This window comes from Lagopus leucura, unplaced genomic scaffold (genome assembly GCF_019238085.1).
Source record: "Lagopus leucura isolate 7727_CA_CO unplaced genomic scaffold, USGS_WTPT01 3-85_obj-0_obj, whole genome shotgun sequence".
In the NCBI taxonomy this organism is placed as follows: domain Eukaryota; kingdom Metazoa; phylum Chordata; class Aves; order Galliformes; family Phasianidae; genus Lagopus; species Lagopus leucura.
This window is the reverse complement of record NW_024964128.1, coordinates 1-22,675: the sequence shown is the minus strand read 5'-3', so window position 1 is coordinate 22,675 and position 22,675 is coordinate 1. Positions and strand designations below refer to the sequence as shown.

Sequence of the window (22,675 nt, the reverse complement as noted above, 5' to 3'; positions counted from 1 at the left end):
TCTGCTTTTGTCCTTTTTTTTTTTTTGTTTGTTTTGTTTTTTTTTTCTCCAAGCTGCTTAATTAGCGGACAAGTCCTGTCAGTTTCTGTATTAAAAAGGATCTTGATGGAGGTAGCTTTGTCTCTGTCCTGGCTTCTGCTTGATCTCGCCTGTGCAGTCACCTCGGTAAACAAACCCAAAATAAAATTAGAAAACTGAAAATCTGGAATTCCAGGCGGAGGCAGCGAGCAACGCAGCCAGGTTCTCCATGTAACAGACATGGCACCGTGGCCTTCAGTCACTATGTACAGAGTCCATCATCCATCCATCCCCCTCTCTCCTAAGCACACTCCTCGCTCCCGCGGGCTGGCCGCAGTGGAAGGAGGTTCTCCTCCTCCCAGAGACTTGCACAGCAGCTTCCACGGAGGGAAACAGCACCCAGTCAGGAATGTCAGGCAGAGGGGCAGAGTGTGAAGGGGTGGGGTGGGGAGGGTCACTTCGGCTTGGCCAAAAGATTGACAGCACTGGGCTGGAGACTCACTGCTGCTGCGCCACCTGTAGGGCAAGAGAACAGCTGCTAGACTCCATGGTACGGGGGCTATTTCCCCACATAGCCCCGAGACACCCCCGCCTGCAAAGCAGGGAGGGCACATACTTGTTGGGGAGGGGGCGGTGGAGGGGGCTCACTGCTGCGGTTGGCGAGCCTGCTGAGGATGTTGCGTTCTGACATCTGCAGGCGCACTGCCACCGGCGGGATACGGGCAATAGTGGCAGGCAAGCGTGTCACATCTGCCTTCATGTCACTCAGAAGTTCCTCTAGCTGCTTCAGAACTAGAAGAGAAAGGGATGAGTATTCAGGGGAGAGAAGGAGAAAAAAAAAAAAAAAAAGACCGTGGGGGACAGTGATGCTCAACACATCCACTTTTGCTCAGCCCATAGCATCACCTTTGTGCAGCACAGCATTGGCAGGCTTATTCCCAGCCATTGACTCCTTGGATAGATGCTGGTGACTCTCAGCCAGGCACTCCACCTCTGCAAAACGTGTGTTCAGAGCCATTGAAGGATGAGAGGGGTCTTCTGACATATTCAGATAGGCAGCTCGCCGTAACTGCTCCTCAATCACCAGTGCCTGCTCCAGGAGCTGCAAGAGGGAGCAGTCATTAGAGAAGTCTGCCAGCAGCTGCCTGAAAAAGCAGCCTGCTTGCACGTCCCCCTGCACTCCCCATCACAGTCTCTTCCTGATCAAGTTGTCGGCTGTCACAAGGTAAGACCCTGAAACTCCTTTCACCAGCTTCTGTTTAGCTTGGTCTAAATATCAAGAAACAAATTGTTTCATTAGGCCAGGCTCGGTATACAAGAAAACCAACTTACTAGACCAACTAAACCAACTAGACCAACCAGTCTAAAATAAGTACTGTGAAGAGATTCCTATTCCTCTACCTTCTTAAAGGACTTCTGAAGTAAATCTTTGTTGTTTGGTCTTTTTGCATGAAGCACATGAGATGAAGTTTTTTGGTTTTTTTTTTTTTTTTTTTTTTTTTTGTTAACCTGAGGAGTATCCAATGCTACTTACAGGAAGAATTTAAGAAAAACTGTTAAACATGTCAGAGATCTCCGAAGAAATCAATCTGAATTCTATTACAGCAGATCCAATCAGCCAACTACATTAATTTAATGTTTAGTTCCACGACTCAGAATTACATAGCCTAACTTGGGTTGGTCTTAGCTTCCAGAGCTAAATCATAGTCTCTCCCAAGTAGAATCAGATGGTTTAAAAGCTACTGTTTCACCAATTCACCACTACATGATGTTTGAGTTCCCCCTAGACACAAGGAATGGTTTGCAACCAAGTAAAAGCTGTAATGGAAACAGACACTTGAAGCCTCCTGCATGCCAGTTGCTGAAGAAACATTTGGAGAGAAAACAGTCAAGCACCCCAACACCACTTCTAAAGGAAAGGATATTATCATGAAATTACTGCCTAACTTTGAGAAACGTTCAGTTTGTGAGGGGGGGAAAAAAGAACTGCAGAAGCCTTCACTTTCAGTGGAAGTGTCAAAAGAGCAACCTTAGCAAGGCAACCATCTTGTTCTTAAATGCTCGTCTTGCTGAAAGGCACTTGTCACACTGAAGGCACCTTACCTTGAATCTCCTTGCCAAGAATTTGTTCTTTATTTCCAGGAAGTTACCCCTGTTCATCTCCCCCTTGAAGGGTTCATTGAGGATGGCGTAACGCGGATCATTCTGAATATCTTGCCAACGGGCATAGCCATGACTGAGATGGGATGAGCTCAGGCAAACAAAGGCAGTGAGAACATGGGAATACACAGTTCAGGCAGCCAGTTCTCGAGAAGGGTCGGGAAAGGGGATACAGAGAGGGGAGGAACAGGAGCCGAGAGAGAGGAATGAAAACTATTTCCTGCTAGGTCTTGACTACACAAACACTAAAACCCTCCTCCCACCATTTCTTACACTCTACTGAATGATAAAAGCACTCTCACTGAAAGTGTTCTAGTCAGGCCCAAAACGGTCACCTTCACAACAAGAATTTAGAGCACAAGGGGAGAGAACTGGTTTCTCAGGGTAAGGATACTTGATAATTCCAGCAAGCAGCCAGTAGTCATGACGCCTGTGCCAGATCTCATATGTCTTCTTTGTGACAGTTGCAGCCCGCTCTTCATTCTGCCAAAGGGAGTGTAATTCTGGAAAGGCAAGATACACAAAGATAATGAAAGTTACCTCATGAACGAGAACGGGGGGAATATAAATAAGTTAAAATATAAAAGATTTCACAGACCTGTGAAGCCACCATCAGCTATGTTGAACATGAACCGTTGCTTTACTGCCTTTTTGTGCCTTTCATCTACTGACTCTTTCAGCATCTCTCCATTCTGCAGCATCACCACATCTCTCTTATCATCATCCTTTTTCTCATCTGTACACACAGGAAGTCATTAGAAAGAACACGGCAGATAGCACAGCAAGTTGGACCCACAAGAAGTCCTTGCAGGAGAGGGAGTCAGGAACGGGATCAGAAATGGAATTATCACAACTCACCTTTCTCATCCAAGGTGATTATAGGAGGTTCAGAGGTATTCTCAGTAGGTGTTCTGTCTTCTACTTTCTCCACATCAGCTGCAAGAGAGAAAGGGAGTATGAGATATAGCTGGTGAGTCCAAGGTTTTGTTCCTCAGTCAGTGAAACCTAAGTGTTCCCTGACTCCCTGCCCAAAGTGTTGGAACAGTCCCCACTAATTATCTACACTTATGTCTGCTTCAAGAACTCAGGCAAAGATGATGCAGCTTTAGAAAGATACTGATGTTTGGCTTTTTGTCCACTTGTTTGTATTCAAGGTATTAAACAACCTCCCCAGAGATACCTTTGCTTTCCACTTCCATTGGCTCATCTGTTCTTTCCTTCACCTCTGGTTCTTCTTTCTTCTCATCTGCTTCTGTGGAGTTCACTGGGGATTTTGCTTCCTGTGGTGCAGCCTCTGCAGGCTGGGCGCACTGCTGAGGACAGATCAACGAGTAGTGAAACAAAGCAGCGTATGCAAACAAGACAGTCAGATCAGTTTGGAAAGCAAAGATGCACAAAACTGTTACACTGACTGTGAGAACATGAGGAGAATCATCTCTAAGTAAAGACTGCACGAGGCAAACTAGGATCCCAATACCCACCTCCATAGGGACCTCTGCGTCATTAGCAGAGGCACTGATTTCTTTCTCTGGTTCAGCAGATTCTCCTTGCTCCTTGTTACTGGCTCCTTCTTCTGCCTTTATTCCCTCTTCTGTGTATTCCCCAACCGAGAGTGGCACATCAGATAAAAGAAGGAAAGAAGCCATCAGTGATGTGTTTCCCCCACTGTAACCAAGCGTATAACTCCTCTGCTCCTAGAGATTATGTCATTCAAGCAGGAACAATATTGCTCTAGATGAACCCACAGATTTCCTACCAACCACAAACACAGGATGTTTATTCTCACTGATGTCCTCTCTTGCCTTTAAGGGTTTGCAAACATCTTCAGCAACCCTCCTAACTTGAGAGGGTAAGTTAATCTGTGTCCACCCCCAGACCCCACCACCACAGCTTCGGTGAGGGGAAGAGCCAGAATGAGGTCAGGACACAGAACTGTGCAAGGGGGAAGCTCTCACCAGGAGGAGGGGCAGGGGCAGGTGTATTTGGCTGAGTATCCCCTGGTGTTGAAGGAGTTGGTGTTTTGGGAGAGGGTGAGCTTGGCTGAGAAAGTTTCTTGTTCTCCTCTATCTCTGCCAGTTCTGGCATACTCCAGCGGCCATTCACATGCTCAAACTCCTGCACCTGCACGAGAGGGAGAGAAAGATTTGTCAACTAGAGGAGTCATATAAACCCTCATCCTCAAACCAGAAGTTACAGATCACTCCACACACAAAGAAACACGTGAAGGAGAGAGTACTCTCTAGTTCAGCACCCCAGTGACTTAGAGAAGCTGTACAGAAAGAGAAGGTTACATTGCTTGGCCGTGCACCCACCTTTTTGCGTATGAGTGACATGACCCCAATTCGAGTAAGGACATGCTGTCGAGAAAGACCTTCCCGTGGGACCCCATCTGCAAACGTCTCTGCACCATCAGCTCCAGGTTCACATAAATGGCGCATGAACAGTGAGACATAGGCCCTGGCACAGTTAAGAGACAAGCAGTTAGATAAATAAAGAAAAAAAACACTGCTCGGGAAAAAGTGAACAGCCCTGGAGGTTTTCAAGAAAAGGATGATGTGGCACCTCAGAACACAGTTAATGGGCACGGTGATGACAGGCCAACAGTTGGACAAGACGATCTTAATAGTCTTTTCCAACCTCAATGATTCTGTAGTTTTAAAGGGGCTAGATGTTATCCATTTTCTAGCCCTACCTAATTACCTACTTACTTGAACTCTTTCTCTGACTTGCCACGGAGATCCCGAACAAGCCACTGAGTGGTGAATGCATCCTGAGGTGGCATTCCATAGCGCATGATAGCATTGAGAAAGGCTTTTCTCTGGCGGGCATTGAAACCCAAGACCTAGAGTAAGAGAAAGAAAGATATAGGAAGAGCCATACCAAAGTAGCTTGAATGCAAAAGTCTATCCTAGTACTACTTACCTCAATGTTCCCTCCCACTCGGGCAAGTAAAGGAGGCAGGGGCTTATCCTTATCATTTCTCAGGCCTTTGCGGCTAGGCCGACGAGCTGCTGAAGAGAGAAATGCAACTGAGGAGGACAGATAATGCACAGTATATTGTTGTGTGAATATTTCCTTTGCAGAAGGGCACCACAAATGTACCAAGCATCCAAATCAAGTCCCAGACATTTTCACACACAGAAAGTGAACAAGGAATTCTGGCTTCACCAGAGCTTACCTTCAGATCTCTCATCAAAGTCCTCATCCCCTTCTTCAGAAGCAACTGAATAGTCTGACTGATTATCTGACTGGTCGTCTTGCCAGTCTGAAAGAAAAACAGCACGTGAGCCTGAGACACTACTCCGTTATTCTTCCAGTAACACATGCTTACACCCATTTCCCCCAAGTTGCCCCAGGTTTGTACCTCTATCCTCCTGTGAGCCATCATTGTAGTTAACTTGCTTGCGAATACGTTTGCCCTTGCCCAGATTCCTAGCCAGATCCTCCTGCTGCTGCTCATAATGGTGGCGGAGCAGTTTCTCCCAGTAATCAGGATCCACTGACTCTTCCTGCTTAATAATCTCCCGTTCCACTTCTTCTTCCTCCTGCCACACAGAGGAAAAATAAATTAGGAACCGCATGTTCCAAACCCCAGTGTTTGAGCAGATGCCTACTTGCCCTTAAAAGCAACAGCACTTAACTGAACACATGTCAGCAGAAGACTCTAGTTGATCTACACCTCATACTCACCCCCATCTCCTCTTCACGAACCACATACTGGGCCACTTTGAAAGAGCTGAGATACTCATTCATGCCTTGAAGTTCTGTGTCTTCTGTTTCATCCTGGTTCCGATCCAACAGACGCTCAATTGCTTTGTCATCATAGTGGATAACACTGCTATCTTCACCTTCTTTGTTATCCCCTGAGGAAGCAAGCACAGACATTTAATCACATGGATCTTAAGGGACCAGGAAAGGATATGGCACCCAGACCTCTTTGTAGAGCTATGAAGAGCACTGTAACTATAGTTTCTTGCTAAATACAGTCCTCCCCATCTCCATTATCACTTTCAAGCACTCACCCCCCTCAGTAGCCTCATCCTTGAAGAGCTCTTCAGTGCCAAATTTGAGAATGTCATCAAGTTCCTGTTTGGACATGGAGCCTGTCTTGGAGCCCAACCCTGGTCTCACTACCAGATGAGTTAGCATCATTTTCTTCTTGGCCACCTGAGTGATGCGCTCCTCCACTGATGCTCTTGTCACAAAGCGGTATATCATTACTTTCTTGTTCTGTCCAATCCTATGCGCACGGCTGAAGGCCTAGAAAAGAGATGTGCTCAGAACAGCCTGGAGCTATATAAGCATTAGTCTGCTACACCCCCACCTACCTCCACAGAAGTTCCCCAGTTGCTTTCATACTTGCTCTTAACATTAGTTAAGATGTGCCTTGGAAGAACACTTCACTTGTTTACTTCCCACCTCTACCCATCCTTATTGCTCTAATTTTTCTAATAATCTCAGGGAGATTACAAGGGAGTAGCTAAGGTACGCAGGGAGGAAGTTAAGAAGGCAAAAGCCCAACTTGAACTCAGATTGGCCACTGCAGTAAAAGACAATAAAAAATCCTTTTATAAATATATCAACAGCAAAAGAACCAAAGATAATTCTCATCCTGTACTTGATGCAGCAGGGAATGTGGCCACTAAGGACAAGCAGAAGGCTGAGGTCCTCAACGCCTTCTTTACATCTGCCTTTAATAGCCAGATCAGTTATAGGCTTGGAGACAAGTGGCTGGATGATTGTGAAGAGGAAAGAGACCGGGGGTGTTGGTTGATGCTCGGCTGAACATGAGCCAACAGTGTGCCCAGGTGGCCAAGAGGGCCAATGGCATCCTGGCCTGCATTAGAAATAGTGTGGCTAGCAGAAGCAGGGAGGTGCTCTACTCGACACTGGTGAGGCCACACCTCGAGTGCTGTGTTCAGTTTTGGGCCCCTCACTGCAGGAAAGACGTTGAGGCCCTGGAACATGTCCAGAGACAGGCAACGAAACTGGTGAGGGGTCTGGAGCACAAGTCTTATGAGGAGTGGCTGAGGGAGCTGGGATTGTTCAGTCTGGAGAAGAGGAGGCTCAGGGAAGACTTCATTACACTCTACAACTTCCTGAAGGGAGGTTGGGGTGAAGAGGGGTTTGGCCTCTTCTCCCAGGCAACAAACAGGACCCGGAGAAATGGCTACAAGTTGTACCAGAGGAGGTTTAGGCTGGACACGAGGAAGAACTTTTTCTCTCAGAGAGTGGTCAGGCACTGGAATGGCTGCCCAGGGAGGTTGTGGAGTCGCTGTCCCTGGCAGTGTTCAAGAGGCACCTGGATGAGGAGCTGCGAGATATGGGTCAGTGCTTGTGGTAGCAGTGTAACGAGAAGGCAGTTGGACTAGATGACCTTATAGGTCATTTCCAACCTTGTGATTCTATGATTCTGTGATTCTATGAATTTTGCATGTTTCTAGAAGGAAGTCATATTTCTTCACTACTCCTGATACATTCACATCCCTCTTCCTCACAAGGGCTCCCATAGCAGGTAAACTCACTCAAACTTACCTGGATATCGTTGTGCGGGTTCCAGTCTGAGTCATAAATAATCACAGTATCTGCTGTGGCCAAGTTAATACCAAGACCCCCAGCTCGAGTTGAAAGCAGAAAGCAGAACTGCTGAGCACCAGGAGCTTAGATAAAAGAAGATAACAAAATTAATCAAGCAGGAGTACATCACTGAAGGATTTTTACTCACCCCGCATAACCTCAGAGGAATCACTACTAATTTAAGATTCCAGGACAGCAATGGAAGACAGGCTACATTCAATACCATATTGACCACTAACCACATACAAGACAATCATTTTCATTTCATGTCTGAAGGAGGAGAATCCTTACCATTAAATCGATCAATAGCCTCTTGACGCATGTTTCCTGTGATTCCTCCATCAATCCGCTCATATTTGTACCCTTCATGCTCCAGAAAGTCTTCCAGAAGGTCTAACATTTTAGTCATCTGTATATCAAAAAATCACCAGAAAAAAAAGTGAGGGACAAGGAGACACCAGATGAACAAGTTCCCTTCCTCAAAGACAGAACTTCCCATATACCTGAGAGAATATGAGCACTCTGTGACCTCCTTCCTTGAGATTCTTTAACATTTTCTGGAGCAGCAACAACTTTCCAGATGCTCGAATAAGAGCACTACCATCATACATGCCATTTGGCATTTTTGGAGCTTCCTGAAAAGAAAGAGTAGGGGCGAGAAAGAAAACTGTTAGAATTGAGCCAGAAGAGGTTTAGGTTAGATATTAGGAGGAAATTTTTCCACTCAGAGGGTGGTGACACACTGGAACAGGTTGCCCAAGGATGTTGTGGATGCCCCATCCCTGGAGGCATTCAAGGCCTGGCTGGATGTGGCTCTGGGCAGCCTGGCCTGGTGGTTGGCAACCCTGCACACAGCAGGAGGGTTGAAACTAGATGATCATTGTGGTCCCTTTCAACCCAGGTCATTCTGCGACTCTACAAACGTATCTTGACATTAGTTCTTTCTTGTGTTCATCACAAGCTGACTCATTCAAGTCAACTGGACACAATGCGTAGCACTGCTCATACAAAACAATGTCACCCCATGCATTTTCTCTCAGTTTGTTTCCTAGATCTCCTCTTTCTAATTCAGTCCCTACTCTGCCTCCTCCATTCTGCAAGGATCACAAGGTAACCCCAATATAAAAATATAAAGATACTGAAAAAGGAGAGGACCTCCAGTCCACAACAGTAACACAAAGAAAAACTGAAAAACAGACAAGCGTAAGAACAGAAAAGAGAATCCCTCCAAAACTTCACAGGGAGCTCAATGGCTCCCCAGTAGTAGCCAGCTGGAATTTGTTTATGTAAGAATAAATAAGCAACAGCACATACCATAGCAGCCACAGGAAAGAGGTAGGGGTGGTTACAGCACTTCTTCAGATCCATAACAACGTTGAGTAATGAAACTTGGTTACCACCACCACGTGCATTCAGCGCCTCAAAGTTCCTTGTCAAAATATATTTATAGTATTTCCTGAAAATAACAAAGAAAATAAAAACCACAACTCAAACATCTTTCATGAGAATGACTAACACACACTTGCTCATGTCCGAATGGTTCCTGGCATTACCTGCCAGCCACCTAGACTGCTCTGCCAGTGGCAGTTACTATCCGTTTCAGCCCTCTCTATCAGAGCATAGGATTACTCCTCCCCTCGGCAGCAACACAAAATCTTCCTTCTATCCACTGTGCAGAAAGCCCTACAGTAAGGATGAGTCTATTTCAACATCCTCTTTAGAACAGCAGAACAAAACAGTAGTAATTCAACAGCTGGTGATCCCTCCATTCTCACACTCACTTCTGCATAGGACTCAACTCCACTCTGACAATAAGTTCAGTCTTAGATGGCATGTTCTTGAAAACATCAGCTTTGAGGCGTCTCAGCATATGTGGGCCCAGCATGTCATGTAGCTTCTTGATCTGATCTTCCTTGGCAATATCTGCAAACTCTTCTAAGAAGCCCTCCAAGTTACTGTGGAGAAACAGACACTAAGCAAAAGCCACTAAAGAAAACGTCACTAAAAAAAACAGGGAGATAGGAGTGACAAGAAAGGCAAATTTAGCCTGGATTTGCACTGCAAGACTTACTGGAATCTCTCTGGTGTCAGGAAGTTCAGCAGGTGAAACAGTTCTTCCAGGTTGTTCTGCAGGGGAGTGCCTGTAAGCAGCAGCTTATGCTGGAGGGAATAACCATTCAGCACACGAAAGAACTGTAAAGTAGAGAGCAGGTAAGGAATGAAAAGGAAAAAAACACCAAGGCTTAGAAGTCAGTCATAGTCCTAGTAAAAAAACACTCTTTAAAAAAAAAAAAACAAAACAAAACAACAAAAAGCAAACTGCAGTTTAGATTTAGATTCCCATCAGCTGTTTGCAGAAGCACTTCTAGTAGTTGCCACTCCAATCAGCATCACTAGACTGATCTTATTTGGATCACTGTTCTGCATAATTGAAACATGACTGTGACAAGTCCTATAAGTCATCAGGTACTAAAAGGTTTCCTTTGCTTTTTTAAGTTACAAGCTTTCAAACCACCAATCATTTCCAGATCACTATACTACATACTTTTTCCTTCTAAATTAGCATTCTACGTTTTCACTTCTCTGCCTCAAGACTTCTAGAAATAACTAACTCACTCTTCCTATTCATATCAATCCTGGCAGCATTTCAGAATTCTGAACAAGCAGAGGAGAAAGAGTCAAGGGTTTGCCAATATATCTTTAAAGTAATTTGTGCTAGCTTTCACAACAATGAAGTCATTCTAGACAGAGCTAGCGAGCAGTTACAGTACGGCACTGAAAAGCACAAGTATACCATGTTCACTAGCACAAAGTGACAATGAAGTAGTAATTTATGGACTTGTTTTATACTTAACATGATACAATGTCAAACTGAATGAGAATAGCTTGTATGTAGGTTGCTCCAGAAGTAACGCCTCCTATTTACTTCCATGGAAACTATAACAGATACAAAGAGCACAACATTATCTTACAGAACAAATTCTCAGCTACAAAATGCTATTTTTTCAGCTCAGTCACCACCATTAGCTATGCATTTTCACCAGTGATGAACAAAAGCCTGCATTACACCAGCTGTATATGGCTATCCAGAATGTGGCTTGTCTTCAACATCATTGTCACCACTGCTGAAACATGCTACCCACTGCCTCACTGCGCTCACATCTACTGTCTGGCCTGCATAAACATTCAGCAAGCATCAATGGATGTCAACGGGTGCCATTTTGTCCACGGAGGAATTCAGCAACACCTCTGCTTCACATGCACTTTCATGTCAGGTGCCATTTTGTCAGACTGCTCCTCTGCTTCCATCTGTCGCACAGCAACAAAATCTATCAATACTGGTAGAAGATTGAACCTCTACTGTCATATCACCAAGATCCACATTTGATGTTGTGAGCCAATATAATAAAATAGGAGGTGTTACTTTTGGAGCAGCTCTCAGATGACAAATATTAGAAGAAAAATACCACCACTTATTTTGCTAATCATACCAGAAGGATTTCTTCTAGTGCCTTCCATTAGGATTGCTTTATGTAGTTACAGCCAACAACATTCTCATCTTGGAATAAAATATGGGAATTACTCACTGTAACTGTAAAACACACTATTTGGCAGGTAACCAACACTGTCTGTCAAGAGCTGTCTTGCATACAAATACCTAAAGGTGCCCTTAAGGGATACAAGACTCCTTTAGAAAAAGGAAAATTTAACAGTCTTGGTGGATAACCAATCGTTACTTAGTCATAGTGTAACACTGAGCTTTTATATCCTCTTTCAGCTCACGAATATAAATATGAATAGTAAGTGTTCAATACTGTTTCCAATAATTCCAATTCTAAGCACAGAACAGCACCCAATCTTAGTGAAAACAATAGAAATAACTCAAAACTGGACTGCAAGCACAGCTGATAAAGAGATATCACAAGGTACCACACTCAGATCTAAAGAGCTGAAGCTACATTTTCTCTTCCCCACTCCCCTCTCATCCCCTACACAGAGGCAACTTGGTCTTACAACCTGCAAGAAACTACAAAACCAGATTCCCATTAGCAGTTGCTTTTAGAGTACTAAGCCTTAGAACCCAGCTGAAGACAGACAATCAATCAGATTTAAAACACAAGAGCTTAGGGAGGGGTTGGATTAAGAAAGTACAGTCAATTCTACTGAATTAAAACAAGCCTGGTAAAGGTGCAGCCTCATATGATTGCAGCTCTATGGCTTTCAGCATTTACCCAGGCATTGTTGAACACTCCTGCCCACCTCTCCCATTTCTATAATATCTAATTAGCTCTGCTAGAGCTAGATGAATGCAGAAGGCAAGATTCCTCTGGAAGCAGAATAACTGCAACCCATGCAGCTTTTTTATACTCAATATGATTAGCCCTTCCAGAACAGAGATTATCCAGATGTATGCTCTACTTCCAGAGAAACCCATTTCTGAGAATGGCAGCACCCAGGTTTTTCTGTTTTCTAGTATACATCAATTGCCTATTCACCTAGAGAGGAAGTTATTTTACTAGTGAAACATACTAGTGAAGCTGTTACCAATGATAATCAATACCCAAATGAAAGCTTTCTCTCTTCCATTTAAAATAATGAGGGTTGCTCCTCATCAACCCCCCCCCCCCCCAGTGCATTAAATTTGCTAATGAACACACAAGTAAGAGCTGGCAGACAAACTTACTTGTTCAGGATCAGCTATCTAATCTTCTGAACACCTTCTGCAACATATGTAATGCTTACAGACTTTATTACCTATTCTTTCCTGTACCTTAGACTGATTGTTCTTCAGTCGATGAGCTTCATCTACAATGAGACATGCCCAGTCAATAGATCCCAATATGGCCATATCAATTGTGATCAACTCATAAGACGTGAGAAGGACGTGGAACTTCACAGCTGCCTCCTTCTGCAAAGGAAGAAGAAAACACAGTAATGACATAAGGGAATGTCACAGGACAAAGGAGATACAGAGTCTCTCCAACAAGTTGTCCCTACAAGACATAGTCAAACAGCACAACAAAACAGTTTTTCATACCTGTAGCTTTCTGTCACAATATCCAAAATACTACCCAACACATTCTAGTTTTTCAATCTCTTATTACTTGTTTTACACATGTAAGCCTCCTCAACCTCCTGCTACTATAGCATAGCTGCCAGTTCTCATAACAGAATTAAGCAGCAAATAGAGGCATGTTATGGAAAGAGACCAGGAATAGTGTCTCATCAAAATGAGAATTCTTAGAGGATAAACAGTTTATCCAAGTTACTGTCAGTAGATCCTGCAGTTAATGTAAGGGAAAACAAGCAGTTATATTTAACCCTACTGAGAAACTTTTAGTGGTTTTTCTTTTTTTTAAACTAGGAAGAGTGAGGTTCTATTACAAAATACCTCCATCAGGTCTGTATCAGGTCATATTTATGCAGGCTGGCAATTCTGCAGGAAGTACGATGCACAGCTTGACAGATTAAGCAGAAAAACAAAAGAACTTGCCGATGGTCAGTATTGCCTTAGTTGATTCCCTTTTTCTGGAGCACTGTAAAAATTTAGACTGCCAGAAATGCTTAAAAGCAATCTACAGTAAGAGCCTAACAAAATATCCACTTAGTCATCAACTTGCAGTTATTTCCCCTTGGAAACAAAAGTATTATCAGCTCCCACAGACTCCAGAGCACTCGAATCTCAGTTGCTGAAAGCCATTCTAGTGTACCTCCTCTTCCAGTTCAGGCTTGCATTACCTTCATTCTGGATGCTTTTTTGCCTCCACGTATGGCATTATCCTCAAAAGTGAACTCATTCTCACGGATGATTGCTCGACTGTCTTTGTCCCCAACGTAGGTCACTACATACATATCTGGTGCCCACATCTCAAATTCTCGTTCCCAGTTGATGATTGTGGAGAGGGGGGCACTCACCAAGAAGGGTCCCTTTGAGTGGCCCTACGAGCAGAATCAGTAAGAGCATTAGATGCTGCTTAAGTGAGCAGATGCGTTAATCTCTCCAGATAGCGTTCTAGCAACATTTTGCCTCTCACCTCTTTGTATAGGGAATACAGGAACACAGCTGTCTGCACAGTCTTTCCCAGACCCATTTCATCAGCTAAGATTGTATCTGTGCCCTGGGCCCAAGAGAATCGCAGCCAGTTCAGTCCTTCCAGTTGGTAAGGATGCAAGGTTCCCCCTGTTACATCAAGGTACTCTGGCTGCCGGTCATACTTCACCGTCGGCTACATTGGAAAGAAGGAAGAGTTAAGATTATTTACCTTACCTATGGAAGGAACTATCAAGACTCCTTCTCCAGTCACTCATATTCCCTACTGTAGACTGACATTCCACAGAAATCAGATTAATTCTAGTGCCAAATCCCTAACAGGCCAAAAGGTGTCCAAAATATTCTATCAAGAGCCAGCCAAGCCAGCCTCTTCCCAATGTACAAAAGATGGGTCTGAATCTGAAGGTTCTATAACCTATCCACTTTTCAGGCCAGGAAGAAATTGTAAGCCATGTGCTCCTCACCCTTCAAGTTCTCTATATAGCCCACAAGTCCCAGCCCCACTCAAAATAATCAGTAGTATTAGGTAGTGCCTAAGCAGTAAACAGCAACTTACATCTACTGTGGGAGTTTCAGGGGGCCTTTCCAGTTTCCGCATCTTCACTTTCTTTAGCTTCTTACCAGGCCTTCCTTCTTCACCCCTCATCAGCTCCCTGTGAGGAGACAGCCCCATGAATACAAAAATGCAACAATTTTTGTAACAGACCAAGGGAAAACTATTGCAAAGAGCAGCGGGTAAACAAGCAATTCAAATATGCTCAAGAGAACAGAGGGGAAAGCCCTCCAGCCAAAGGAATAAGGAGTCAACAAGACGCTTCCTTTCTATCTCCATGCATCCAGACGGGTCCTGACACACTCAAATACTTTCCTCAAGGGAAAAGAACGTTACCTTGATATTTCTCCTACCTGTGATTCCAGTAGGCTTGCTTGTAAAGGTCATAATCTTGGATATCCACATCCTCACTTTCCCATGATGCCTGGTCATAGGGTAGATCTCTCCATTTAATCAAATAGTGGACGTTCCCTTTCTTATCCACACTGAGGGGGACAAAACAATAAGTGTTAAGCACAGTGAAAAGACAGCATTTCTCACCCCATTCAAATAGGAAAGGAGAAAAGGATACTTTGAAGAAGCTACAGAAACAATATTTTGCATAAACAGAACTCTCACTTTTTCATCTCAGTTACGACACGCTTCAGTTCATCACCCCTCTCAGTCCTGTCTATAGCTATCGTTAAAAAATCGTCTTGCTCTTCCACTGGGACAGGTATTTTGATAAAAAAAAGACACAGCAAAACCACCTTTGCTTCTTCCCCTACCTATGATTAAGGATTCTATGGATCATCATCCACTCTGGTTTGATCCCATATCGATAGAAGCGCTCCTCCATTTCAGCATATTTGGGGTCCTTGTTTTTTCTCTTACGACTTTTCTCCTCTTCTCCTCCAAAGTCCCCTGAAGGTGGCTCATCCATATCATTCTTGCGTTGGTAGTTTCGAAACATTACCTGACAGTGCAGCTCCAGCTGGAATTGGGACAGAAGTTAGACTGTAATAATCTCTCCCCAGAAATATCTAACCACTCTTATGATAGGGTTAAGATCCTTAAACTCACCTGCAATTCTGACACCCAAGAGCAGTGCCAGTAGGACATGCCCTGCCATTTGACAAAGAACTGCCTTTCAGGTCGACCCTCCAGAGGCTTAGGGGGAGGAGCATTAGGATCTGCATCAGGTGGACGTGGTGGTGCTGGGCCAACTGGGGGCTGACCCCATTTCCAGATCAAGATCTTCTGAACCTTTCCTTTCAGAGCTGGGCACTGAAAAGGTAGAGAGCTTGTCACATCATACTGCAAGTATTCTAACATCAGGTGCTGAGGAGCATAGACTGTACAAAGAGTTGCAGTTTTCTTCTTTAGTTAGCAGCTTTACTACACAGGTGGGATTTTCTCTTTGGGCTTAGAAATGTTCACTCTCTTATTTCTAGAACTTTAGAGCTTCTTCCAGTTTGCCTTTTTTCCAGGACTAGCAAAACAGCAAGCTGCATTCAGTCTCTTAAATTTAGTCATCTCTCCAGGGTCCCAAAAATTCAGTCTACCGAATTCCAGTGAAAGTTCACAAATGTGTTCCTGTAAAACTACCAGTCCAGCACAGGGACATGCCCTGAAGCAGACTGCATTTTGTTCATTATCTGAGAAGTCCTTATCATCTAATGAATGCACATAACAATTTACAATACTTCATTTTAATGACATCATGTAAGTGTGAAATTTCCCTCAACTATCAACTAAGAGAGGGCTTGGCATTACAGAGACTGCAGCACAAAAGCCATTTAGCTCATTGGTTTAGAATATTTTAAGTGCTCAGTTTTCTTGCATTCATATAATTGCTTCTACATACAAAATATAATCCAAGGAAATTGAGCTTCAGCATGGTCGTAAGCCCATCTTCCCTGCCCTCCAGGGGAAAGAAAAAGCAACCAAGCTGCAAGGTTCAATCCAACCACAGACAACCAGGTCTCAGTAAATTATAACAAAAACAAACAAACAAACAAAAAAAAAACCAAAAAACCCAGAACAATAGTCTTCTCTAAGGACTTAACACTTATAGGAAAATGTGATGATTAAACAGAATTAGATCCATCCTTTCTTTAAACAACAGAAGAACAGTAGTAGCAGAAACTCACAGTGCAGCGAGGACACAGCCACTCCCCATTGGGAATCTCTGGCAATGGGGGATTCAGACAGTGAATGTGATAGGATGAAGGACATGCATCACAGCACAGCAGCTCTCCTCCATCCTTGCAGACTCTACAGAACTCCATATGGTGGTCGTCTTCCTCTTCAGCATCCCCCACAACATCTTCCAGGATCTCTTCACCTTCAGAGTTATCCTCCTTTGCTTCCCACTGAATGCCCTCTTTTTCCTACAGGAGCAAGAGATCAGAAAAGTCACGCTGACACATTCATGACTTTATTTGTACAGAACAGCATTAAGTCACTTGACCTCCCCTCTTCATGATCACTTGCACAGTTTGGGATAATCCAATACTCACGCAGTGTGGGCAGCTCCATTTGCCCTCTGGGGCTTTCTCCATGTCTGGGTCCAAGCAAACCATGTGGTAGGCACGAGGACAGGTGTCACACAGTATGATTTCTCCTCCCTGCTGGCACACCTCACAGTAGTCCTGGTGATCAGTCTCATAGCCATCCACAGCCACTGTGGAGTCCTCCTCACCTGCAGAGGGTGAAGAAGAGTTAGAGCAGTGCAAGGCACAGATAAAGGCTTTCTACAGCAAGGAAGCGTATTCCCCCAACAGCAACAGCCTCTGCAGTTACAGAGATCCAGAATTCAAAACTCTAAGTGCATTCATGTAGTAAATGGAGCAAGGAGGTCCACTCATGAAATTAAAAGTGTAGTTTAGGCTAGGAAAACTCAGTATTGTATCTGTTCCTCTACCAAGATGATGAAAGATTTCCTGAGCAGCTTCTCCTTCTCAGGAATAGTATCAGGTTCTTTCTCCATTAATTTACCTCCCTCAAGTAAGCATCCAAATGCTACAGACATTCTTCTCATCTCTCTACACAATTAACTGCAGTTCTGTCTCCAGCTGACAATGGAGCAATACCTTTCTTTTTCTTTTTTCCAGCTTTGAGTTTTTTACGACTGCGGCTACTGCGACTTGTAGATCCATCTGAAACAGAGTAGCTGTTGATGCTGGCATCATCAAAGTCTGACTCCACATCCAGGTCATCATCTTCACTCTGAGGTAGGTAAGAAGGAAGCTATGCTGTCCAGGCATGTACGCCATGGACAGCAATCACGCACCGATCCCAGCATTTCTAGCATGCCATCAGAATGTCAAGAAAAGAGGGTCACTTACTGATGACCTTTTGCGCTTGGAACCAAATCCTCCCAGTTTGATTTTCAAAGGTGCCACTTTCTTTGTTTTAGGTTTCTTGATATCAGGAATACGAGGACTGCCCTTTGGTTTTCGTCGGGCATTGGGGCCTGGGAACAGAGAAGCCTGTGAGTCAGAAGTACTACTGTCTCAACACCACTCATCAACACCCTGACAGGTTTTTTAATCTCACCTTTGCCTTCCTTCGTCTTGGCTTTCCTGAGTGGCACATCTACAGGGGGCTGCGGCAGCACAGCATCCACGTTTGTCACCATACTCTCCACTACCGCAACAGCTGCAGCTGCAGCAGCAGCCACAGATGCACCTGAACTTCCCTTGAAGGGGTTATTTGTGCTAAACTCCCTCCACTTGGCTCCCAGTACCATCATCATCTTCGACACAGCTATTTTAGGGTTCTTGGCTGCAATAAGTGGTCTGTATACAGTTAAGGAAAAGAAGAGTTACCAAAACAGTTTCTTGGTCATTTCTCTTTCCTCACCCTCATCAGTCCTTCTCTCTTAAAATATATTCCTTTCTAGTCTCCAATCTCAACAGCAATGAAGCTCTACTTCCACTCTTCACACAGCACGGACACAAATGCTCCATGATTTTGAAAGCAAAATGGAACTAAGCATATTAGGGAAGAAAGCAGACCAAGAGCAAGGACTTGCATCATCTTGACTGCTAAAAACAAGATATGTGAATCAAATATTTCAGTGTTGCTTCAGGTGTTTGTTCTAGGTGGGGAGCTAGTGTCCCTGACACGTCTCGAGGATCCAAAACAACAACAACAACAAAAAAACACAACAAAGAAAACCAACCCAAGACCTAATTCTTGTCCCCCTCCTCTTTTTTATTCCTTCTTCAAAAGTCCTTCCAAATGCTAAAGACTTGCAATTCACCTAACAAACTGGCTGAAAGCTTTGTAGTTGGTGAGAGTGCGGTAATCCTCCTCTGTGAAGATGTGATCAATATCCTCCATGCCCCAGTCCTCCAGGAGCTGAGCAGATGACTTTGGCTCCTGTCAAAAAACAATTGTGGCCTCTTTGAGCAAAAGCACACATTCCAGAAAATAGTACTTCCACACACCTATGTCATACATACATCTTCCATCTACAGATGACCCACTGGGTCAAGACTGGGGGATTGCCACCAGCCGCTCTCCACTTGTCACTGCCATAGGACACAGCCTCACTAGAACATCAGAGGTAGGAAAATCCTTGGGATTCAGTATTTAAGGTAGGAAAGGGAAAGGCGTGCAGTGAGGGAAATGGTCAGGTCAGGCTGTTCAGAGAAAAAAGGAAACTAAACTGTTCCCCACTCCATATGCTGTCAGAGACTAATCCCCCAAGTCCACATGGAACTGAGAAATAAGGAGTAAGCCAGATGGGTCGCTTCTCACCTTGGAGTCATCATCTTCTTCCTCCTCCTCTTCTTCCTCCTTGCGCTTTGCTTTGCTTTTCTTTTCCTTCTTCGGTCCTAATTTCTTCTTTTTCTTCTTTCCAGGAGTGTAGTCACTGCCTTCACTATCAGAGCGCAGAACCTCCTCCTCTTCCTCCACAAACTCATTGCCCTCACCAGAACTGTCCCCAAGCTGGGGAAGGAGGGAGAGAGAAGATCAGGCAGCTGTGAGAAAATACCCTGGATAAGCACTAAATACCATACTACCCAAGTTCTAAAGGATTCATACAGATGTTTGCTGTCAAAAGTCAACAACAAAGCAAGCCTCCTCTCCCCACAGCAATATTTTAGAGCATGATTTGAGACATCCTTTCCCTTACCTCCTTCTTCTGACGCTTGCTGAGTTTGGGCACTTTGGGTTCCTTTAGTTTCTTGGGTTTCTTCTTCTTCTTGATTTTGAGTGTCTCAGCCTCCGACAGAAGCTCTTCTTCTGGCTCCTCTTCATGTTCTGGAGGGGAAGAGGTGACATCCCACTCAAAGTCCATTTGCACACTACAGCCCAGCCCACTTTTCACAGACATCACTGAATCTGTCTGCTTCTTGCTACATACTTACAAACACACAAGTGCTTGCTTACCCTATTATTGTTTGTACCTTGTTACTGTTCACAACATTTACTAGTCAATCACATGGCAAATTACTACCACACACCCCTTCCTCCCTCCAACAAGGCCCACTTCCACAATATTCCTTCTCCAAGCAAAGCAGCTCTTAGGCACGAGAAGTGTGCCTTAACTGAAAAACAAGGGCACAGAGTAGATTACCATATCTAAAGGAATTAAAACAGTGATTACATTTAGAAAGTACGTTTGAGAACCTGAAGATAACGTTTCAGTTCTCCAGAATAAAAAAGTATTTAACTTCTTTTCATCAGAATAGAACATCCTACAGCTTACAGGTATTAAAATACATTCAAAACACAGTCCAGCAAGTCACTACTTGTCCTCCATAGGTAGACTGCTACTTAGCAACTCAATTCTAATCCAGACTTGACATAGCTTTCTCTCCACCCCTTCCCTCTTTGTCATCAGCTAGCAAGCAAGCTCCCAGCGCAGGGACAAGCAGCCAACTCCCTACCACCATCACTTCCATCTGTGCCCCTACCTTTCCCGACCCCGGGGAGAGCCAGGCAACCCTTTCCTTTGTGGCAAGCTCTGAGAGCAGCCCAGCCATTCGCTCTCTCCTGCTGCCCCGCCCATTGCACACAGCCAGAGTCACTCCTTCTCCCTCCAAGGGAAAATGGCCTCCTGACCACAGGAGCTGGGCAGGATGGAGGAAGCCACAGGTCAGGGAGCTGCAGCAGGCAGATGAAGCAGAAGTAGAGCTCTTGGAACTTGGGGTCTTGCAGTCCTGCCACTGTGCCAACTAATTAGCAAGTCTTTGCTCACACAGTCCTACAACACCAGCTCCTATGAGGATTCCACATCTTCTCCAGCTAGTTCTTTCACAGAGCCTAAGTATCCCACCCCTTCCATTGCTTTTCCCTAAAGCTCTCAAGTCTGCAGCAATTTTAACAGTTATTTTTCCCAACAAGATTTTCCTCACAAGGCTTCAAGACCGTCTCCCCTCCACCTAAGAGGTACCAAATGCAGCTGGAGTCAAAACTCTAGAAAAAAGCCAAGCAAACAAAAAACCCAAGCCTTCAACATTTTGCCTCTCCACCTGCAACGTCTTCTCATTTGATACTACAACAGGTATGGCTTGGTGGGAAAACTCAAATTTGCCTTACAGCCCAGCACATCAGGATACATACGATCCCTTTTTGCAAGGAAGCAGAGAAGCCAGATGTTGATGGCTTGCTTTGTACACACATCAATAACATTCAAAACAGAAGAGTACCCAGAGCTCTAACCCCAGTCTCATGTAGATGAGGATGCATGCAAAATGGACAAGGCAAGGTACAAAGACTACCTGAAAAGCAAAGGTGAGTAGGTAGTACAAAAAATGAGCCACCAGAAGCCTCAATAATTGGGTGTGGCAAAGAAAAAGTGGGTCATGCAAGAGCCCAGGGCAGTATGCTCTGGACAGCAGCAAGCCTGAGATCCCAGATGAAGCAGCCAGACATCCTCCCCTTTCACATACACAGCTCCCCCTCAGCCCCCCCATTCAGTGAATGTGAAACTCACGGACATTTTGGTGAAAATTGGACATACCACTGACTGCTCACTCCCCCAGAGCATGAGCCCCTGACAACCTGCGACATCCTGGAACAAAGTCTGCTCCACTACTGGAACTAGGATTCCAGTAGTAAAAATCAAAAACATATGCCAACTCCTAGTCGAAGGGACATTCCTTCATGGAGCATTTATTTCACATATCCAATTCAAGGACAGCATTACCCTACCTCACACACATGCCCTGCAGGCCCTCAATACCTGGATGCTGGGGGATAGCACTGTTCAGCAGAATCTCCATCTCATCATCATCACTGCCCCCCGAGCACGGCGACGGAGATCCGATGCCTGATGCCATATCCTCTGAACCAGGGGAGGCCCGGGCTCACAGAAGTGCTGCCTTCCTGCCAGCAAAGCCAGTACTTCATTGAAAAGAATCAAGAGAAAGTTACAGCAGACACAAAACCCGGTTTCCCAAGCAGTAGTGCAACCAAGAGGATTCTCGAGAAAAAGCTTAGATAGTGATTTCATCGCACTGGGAGCCGATGGACAACAGGCACTCCAGCAGCAGGTATCGCATCAGAGTTGTAATGAAGCAGGCTTTAAGACAGCAGACGTTAAACTGAGTCAGCAACTCATTCCTCGCAGGGAGCCAAAACAGCTGTCCTATAGGAAGATCCTCCTGGCTCCCGCAGCCGGTGCCAGACCGGAATGAGCGCCCTAGGTTATTTCTACCTTGGCCTTGGAGAAGGCGGGGAGGGGAGCCGGCCTTCCCACGGGGACCTTGAGCCGCCCGGCGCTCCGTCAGGGCGGCGTCCAGCGTTCCCTCACGGCGGCAGAGCCCTCCCGCAAGAACTCGGCGGGCCGCCTGCCGCGTTGCCCCCAGGACCCACACAAAAGACACCACGGCCGCCACCTCGCCCGGAGCGGGGCCGCAGGACGGGCGACGGCTCGGCGGGGGCACGGTGCCCGGCGGGCGGGGGCGCGGGGCGGGGCCGGGAAAGTCCGGCCGGCGGGCGGCACGGGGCCGGCTCTCCCCACGGCCGGGCGGTAGGACCGGGCCCGGCGGGGCGGCCGCTCGCCAGGGCCGCGCCGGGAGGCGGGGCGGGGAGCGTCCCGCAGCCGCCGCGCAGGGGACGGCGCGGTCCCGAGGCGAGCCGCGACCGAAGAGCGGGAGGGTGAAGGGGCGCCGGCGAGAACCCGTGGGGCGGCGGGCGGACCGCGACAGACGGCAGCGAGGTCGCGCCCGCCCACCCTCATTCCCTCCCGGATCCTCACCCGGCTCCAGACGGCAGCTCCGCTCCCCCACCGCCGCTGCTGAAGGGAAAATGGCTCCGGACCCGGCACCGCCTCTTAAAGGGGAAAAAAAAAAAAAAAAAAAAAAAAAAAAAAA

At 45.5% G+C, this 22,675-nt stretch overlaps 1 protein-coding gene and 1 non-coding gene across 7 annotated transcripts; both read right to left on the bottom strand.

Annotated features, from left to right (window-relative positions):
- CHD4 (chromodomain helicase DNA binding protein 4) lies at positions 1-22,653 on the bottom strand. Of its 6 annotated transcripts, none has more exons than XM_042891859.1 (40): positions 22,561-22,653; positions 21,544-21,686; positions 19,489-19,616; positions 19,110-19,301; positions 18,610-18,728; positions 17,901-18,142; positions 17,690-17,817; positions 17,435-17,570; positions 16,862-17,043; positions 16,493-16,732; positions 15,423-15,626; positions 15,128-15,333; positions 14,714-14,845; positions 14,364-14,460; positions 13,791-13,982; positions 13,495-13,695; positions 12,527-12,664; positions 9,827-9,948; positions 9,537-9,710; positions 9,070-9,211; positions 8,259-8,390; positions 8,047-8,164; positions 7,714-7,838; positions 6,201-6,438; positions 5,869-6,041; positions 5,543-5,723; positions 5,357-5,467; positions 5,101-5,189; positions 4,887-5,020; positions 4,491-4,635; positions 4,134-4,299; positions 3,660-3,769; positions 3,359-3,491; positions 3,037-3,114; positions 2,777-2,914; positions 2,573-2,681; positions 2,122-2,254; positions 925-1,120; positions 667-810; positions 1-534 (listed from the first exon to the last, which is right to left on the bottom strand). In XM_042891859.1, exons 2-40 carry the CDS (start codon positions 21,638-21,640, stop codon positions 473-475), a joined length of 5,787 nt encoding a protein of 1,928 aa, XP_042747793.1. In that variant the 5' UTR covers positions 21,641-21,686; positions 22,561-22,653; the 3' UTR covers positions 1-472. The 6 variants fall into 6 exon arrangements, with proteins under 6 accessions (XP_042747793.1, XP_042747799.1, XP_042747794.1 ...); XM_042891865.1 differs by having other exon boundaries at positions 635-810; positions 5,101-5,186; XM_042891860.1 differs by having other exon boundaries at positions 5,101-5,186.
- On the bottom strand, positions 3,966-4,106 carry LOC122191563. Its single transcript, XR_006182426.1, has one exon.
- Positions 22,654-22,675: the final 22 nt, after the last annotated feature.

Bases quoted from the DNA above. Each gene is read 5' to 3' on its own strand.
- CHD4 (XM_042891859.1), bottom strand. From the start codon at position 21,640: ATGGCATCAGGCATCGGATCTCCGTCGCCGTGCTCGGGGGGCAGTGAT. The intron at 4,636-4,886 runs GTAAGTAGGTAA...TAACTGTGCCAG, and splicing joins AAGTCAGAGAAAGAGTTCAA to GGCCTATGTCTCACTGTTCA. The intron at 3,492-3,659 runs GTGGGTATTGGG...ATCTGTCCTCAG, and splicing joins ACGCAGAGGTCCCTATGGAG to CAGTGCGCCCAGCCTGCAGA.